General features: G+C 37.6%; 1 protein-coding gene across 1 annotated transcript in view; it reads left to right on the top strand.

Moving 5' to 3' along the window:
- The first annotated feature begins 1749 nt into the window (after nt 1-1749).
- The window catches only part of LOC127421727 (histone-lysine N-methyltransferase 2A-like), a 53857-nt gene continuing 49606 nt past the window's right edge, over nt 1750-6000 (top strand). The window contains exon 1 of the mRNA XM_051664794.1: nt 1750-2014. Within this exon, the coding sequence (XP_051520754.1) occupies nt 1769-2014 (246 nt within the window). The 5' untranslated portion in view covers nt 1750-1768. The remainder of the gene's footprint in view (nt 2015-6000) is intronic.

The raw sequence follows: 6000 nt of genomic DNA, 5'->3' as shown, positions 1-6000 counted from the left end.
TTTCAGTGTTAGATGAAAGCTTTGACTTAGGTGATGTTGTTGCTGTTGATTTTATGGTCATAAATTGTCGATCATTTTATGTTGATTTCATGGTCATGAATGTTCATAATGCTGCTATTATTTAATGCACTTAAAATGAACTTGATGTCTCAGTGTTTTGAATGATAAACTTTGGCCATGCACAGCCATTGCTGTTAGATTTAATGTTTATTTCATTCATATATAATGTTTAATGGACTTTTTTAAAAATATCATAAGGAGCTCTTTTTGTGAGGCTCTTTTTGTTAGTAATAAAGAATGGAATACATTTTCTTCCTCTTATGATCAAATGATTATCCTTCTCAAATGCATGTCACATAAAATAAAATAGAATTAGGTAGAAAGTAATCCAAAAGTAATCAGATTAGATTACCCCAAAAATGTAATCTATGAGATTACGTTACTGATTGCAATTTTTGTCATGTAATTTGTAATCAGTACCTTATTACAATTCACAAGTAGTCCGCCCAGCACTGTTCACTACCATTAACTGTTGAGGCCACTGCTATATTGGCTCTTTTTCGTGGTCACGAAGTCGAAGCTTATAGAATTAAGTGTTTTCAACTTGTAATTATGAGTTCTATGAAGACGTAAACACTTTTTACAAGCGGGAATCTCATAATTGCAGTAATTCCAATTGAATTTAATGCACTATAAGCGAGTAGTATTTGGCTGGTCATGTGATCCAAACATGGCAGCCCCCATGCGAGGACCCTCTCCATGTAAATAAAACAGCTTTTATCAGTTTACAGATATGACTGGAGTCTTATGGTGCGTTCAAGTCTCCCAGGGAAGTTCGTAGGCTACGGAAATCGTAAATATGATGCCTGATTTTAATCTGAAAGAATGGATGCGTTTTGCAATTTCATCTTTCTCTCTTTTTCACCTACTAGCAAAGGCAGGAAGCTTTTTTTTTTAGCACCAATTCAACAAAATGAAGAGCATTAGGTGTGTAATTAATGCTTCATCTATCTATATTTTATAATGATGGGAAATGTAGTTTTGTTACATTCGCTTGTGGCTGCATGAACCAGCTAAATGAGTCTTATTTTATGGCAAGTTTCAACGTTATTCTTATTAACAGTACAAAAAAAAAAAAAAAGCATACAAACTAAATTGCACAGTCCAAAAAATCCTAGTTAAGACTTTGTGGTGGCGTTCATTCCTTCATGACTTGAACGCACCATTAACCTCATGTGGGTGGTCATGATTTTACATTTACATTTTTTTTTTTAAACATATGTTTCAAAAGTACAATTAATTTCTTTAGTTCTTTAAGACTAACATTTTTTTTTTTAATGATTAAAAAATACTGAGTGCACCTTTAAACATAAACTAATAAATAAACACGTTTAAAAACTAATTTATTTTGTATAATTAAGTTATAAAAACTCTATATTCCAGGCACCGTTAAATATAGGCCTATATAAAAATATATTGAATGCCTTCCTAGTTAAATTGTATCTTTACATGCTGTCTCTGTGTATGATGTACTGTTTTTTCTCTCTCTTGGGTACTGCAGACGAACCTGCGTACAATCATCACCGAGCGTACACTCTGTGCTGTGATCTTGTACAAACGCAAACTCGGGGTCCTCGGTACCACCACCCCGAAACATGGATATTCCATTCTGACCGCTAGACGAGAGCGGCAGTGTATTGAGAACGCTTGTTCGGGGCTACGCCCACACTGAGCTCCCTGATCCTAGGGCAGACAGGCAGAGTGTAAAATGGCGCACAGCTGTCGGTGGCGCTTCCCTGCTCGGCCCGGAGGGAGCAGCAGCTCGGGCACCGGGAGGAAAGCGGGCCGAATTCGGGTCACTGCTTCCCTCCGAAACAGCGCGGGGACACATTCCAACGCGAATGGGCTCGGGCCCGGTTACGACGCTGCGTTGCAAGTGTCCTCTGCCATCGGCAGCAACCTGCAGAAATTTCGGGATGTTTTGGGGGAGTCGAGCGGCTCCAGCAGCGGGGAGGTAAGCGGGACCCTGGCTAAAGCGTTAGCCTCAGCCTTAGCTGCATCCCTGATTCATTTAGAAATTCAAAATCACACGGATAATAACTCCACGGTGAGTTATTATATAACTCCGCTGTGAGAGGAGCGAGTGTGGTAGTTATTTTAGTTGCGTAGCAGACACATGTGCTGTTTTTCCTCTCACTCTCGGCTCACTATGGGACCACTGACAGGCTAAACTGCTAGCTATCTCATATCAAAATACATACGTATTCTGTACTAATGATTGAAATTCCGGTTGTTGTGTGATTGTTGTGTTGAGATGATTAGCATAATAATTAGCATACCTAGGAGTTTAGCGGCATTTTTTTTTGACAGGATGGAGATGTGCACATTGATAACTGTAGCGAGCTGCTGGCTGCTTTGAGTCCAACTAATTGCACTTTAACTTGAACTCTCGTGTGTCAGACGTGTTTTCATTGAACTGTGCTTTTTGACTTGCTATGAAAAGCAGTCTTTAAGCGAAATAACGTATGTGTGCATTGTACATTGTAACGTAGCGAGCAGTTTGTGTCAAAAATGTGCCCAATGGATGTCTAAGTAGGTATTTTAAACTCACACAAAGCATGCATTTTAAACATTAAAGGTGTGTACTCCCATCCCAGTTCCTAAGCTCAATTCAGACTGTGATTTTGTACTCGTAAGAGATTAAATAAGTGGCTCTGAGTTAGCTCACTGTCTCCACAACAACCCCTCCAAAACACAACTTTGTTTAAAAGTCTCCGTTTGCTAGTGGTACATTATAAAATGTGTTACAGGTTTCAAAATAAACATATAAGGGTGTATAAAACGCTTTAACATGATGCCCAAAAAGCATTTTTGACTGAAGCACCTGGTGCCAGTTGGTTGTTGTTGTCTGAGCATAGCCGTAGCACGCAGAGTGTGGATGCATCTCAACTGCAGTACTGATTTTAGAGTATGTACTAATATGGTAGGGTAGATTGGGCTCGGCAAAAGGAGTGCTTTCTCTCCACAGCTGTTTTATACCTGCATGTTTGCACTTTTTAATATTGTTTTGCTTGGTTAGACGTTGCCCTCTAGCTTGGTTTGAAGAATAAGTGATGCTAGTAGCATAAAAGTGCTGCTATCAAAATATGCTGCTTTGCGTGTTTTCTCGTGGTTAGATTCGTTTATCGTCTCTTCTGTTGCAAAAGTTTGCAATATGTAATTTCAAAACCCTTCTGTCTGCTCTCATTCACCATCTAGAGGAGGTCGGCTAACGTGTTAGCCTGTTAGCACCCGCTGATGCACGGGAAAATGGGAGGTGGACATGTTTTTTTCCCTCTTTCATATTGCGTAGTAGCAGTATGCATTCGGAAAATCTTTTATATATATATATATATATATATATATATATATATATATATATATATATATATTATATATATATAATTTGTTTTACCAGAATCAGCTTGTTCCTGTGCAAAGCATTTGCTAGGCTTAAGCTGGCCATTTGTTTGATCAAATGCACGTTTATTTACCAAATGCAGCGCTTTGAGGGATGCAAAAGGCGGCTGCAATAAAAAGGCAGCGTCTGACGGAGGTTGTTATGTGTGGGGGTGTGTACTGTGACAAACTACCATCTTTCACCATCTCGGTGCTGCTGCGCATCGGAAACGCGGGGAGATCGAAAAACAAGTGCGGGCCCGGATGAGAAACATGCAAATAGCGCGTTTGATGCTAAGCTTCGCCTTGTGTTTTCTCCGGGAAATGATGCCTTTGAAAACGTGGCGCAGATTTAAGAGCATCGAGATGTTGTTACTAGGGATGCTCTCCGCAGTCCTCCTCCATTCACTATATTTACCCTACACATGTAGCTATTTTTATTGCGTATTGTACAGCTCTTTGGTCTGCTTTGTTGTTTTTAAATGCTTTATGAATGCATTTGATTGGACTTATAATTTGTATAAGACATTATTTAGATTAGTGGCATAATTAGTCTTTTATTTTACAGTAATAAATACGAGGCTGTTAGGGATAGATTTGGTCTCTTTAAGTACATGCACTGTGTAGTCTAATATGCCCAACTTGTGCTTTTTGGAGTTTTTTTTTTTTGTCTAGTGAATTTTTTTTTATATTATTCATGGGGTCTTTAGAGAACGGGACCTCATTCCCACACCTCTAGTTTTCCTTAATCTTTCTCTTATAAATAGTGTAACACCCAAAATCGCAAAAAATAAATAAATAATAATAATATATATATATATAATATAATCATAGTACCTAAAGTGTATAGGGTCATTAGAGACCCTAGGTATCACAGGATATCTATTTCTTTCTTTATTATGAGATAAATTAGTACTATAATCTAACAAATAAATACTATATCACGTTGATTTTCTGTGCAACAATTGTGAATGATCTGTATCCCATATGTGTGTACACCGATATTATACATGCTATTTCTTACTGGAGCTAAGTAACAGGTGGAGCTGTTGTTTCAGTGATGGATTTGATTTACATTTGATATTGCCATTTGATGAAGAAACAACATTGAAGTAAACTATAGCAAGTACAACACATGAACAGTATGATATGACTATTGTCATTTGGGTGTACTACTGAAATTATGTAAGTTGTGCATCTGTTTGGACTCAGTATGTGCCTCAGAAAATACTAATGTTTTCTGATTGTCTTGAAAATATTTTGAAAATTTTACACTATCTGGGCATTTTGTAGACCCATTTTGTTTTATAGATATACATGCCGGTTGAGTTTTTTGTGAAATTCCCATGCATTTAAAGGCGCTGTAAGCTTTATTTTTTTTTTTTAATTTATTTTATTTTTTTCATGGAAAGGTATGCAAATAAATTCCCTACTCCCTGAAAGAGATTAATGAAATCAATGCAATGAGATATCTCATGATTTCTATGACAACTCTAGACTCTGTAAGCAGCAAACAAAATGTGTTTGCGGACAGTGATGCTTTCTGCCTGTCAATCATTTTGTGCGTTCTTGTAGTATTGTAGTTGCAGCTAATTATTGAGGCATAATGCATTTTTATGCCATGTTGCTCAAAACAGTTGTCAGATGAGGGTGCTATTTTGCTGCTGTTGTGTTTAAAAACCATTTCTGCTCTCAATAAAGCTAATTTTGGTATCTTTTGGAGTTCGGGGTTTTGGTAAGAGAGAGCGTGGCTAATCCAATGGCTCAGTCTCGTGGAAGTAGAAGGCTTACAACACCTTAAGGGTTTAAAGATGTTTTTTTCAGTGTTTCGTCAGTTGAGCAATCAACACCAATCAGGGCTCCAGACTAAAAAAATTACTTGGGAGCCATTAGCTCCTAAACTAAAATATTAAGGAGCCAAATCACAGAATTGCTCAATTTAGATAGAAAGCCGAAGACAGCTGATAGCCCATTAATTTGAAGATTAATAAACAGTATATATTGTTGAGAAGATACGTTTGCATTCCCTTTTGTCTCATAAATGTTCACACCCATTTCATAATTCATAAATATAAGAGATGAAAGATTTTTTTATTTAGTACTGCCCTTCAGAATCTACATTAGGGTGACCTGACATCCCCGTTTTTCCAGGGACAGTCCCGGTTTTTGGTGGCCTGTTCCTGGAAATGTACCCATTTTTCCTCAGCGTTCAAGACAGCATTCATAGTGAAATATTGAATTGCAAGAAAGCCCATGCAGCAAAGCCTACCATGTGTTGTTTATTTTGACCAACAGGGGGGGCTGCTCGCAATAGCAGCTTCAATTCATTCATCTTCCTTCACTGATTATTTGATTGGGCCAGTTTGCAATTTGAAGAGAATTATCATAATTGTTATAAGTTTCAAAGTAAGGCACATACTAGCTATTTATGTTATAAAGTTATATTGTTATGTATTTTATGCAGGTTCTGAATTTGGCATGGGATTGTATTGTAAGTTTGGCCTTCATAAAGGGGAATTCCTGCACAGACCGCACAAACTGTAGCATGCTGGTGAAAAGTAG

The sequence above is a fragment of the Myxocyprinus asiaticus genome, chromosome 31 (assembly GCF_019703515.2).
Source record: "Myxocyprinus asiaticus isolate MX2 ecotype Aquarium Trade chromosome 31, UBuf_Myxa_2, whole genome shotgun sequence".
Lineage (NCBI taxonomy): Eukaryota > Metazoa > Chordata > Actinopteri > Cypriniformes > Catostomidae > Myxocyprinus > Myxocyprinus asiaticus.
This window is presented reverse-complemented; position numbering and strand designations above follow the sequence as displayed.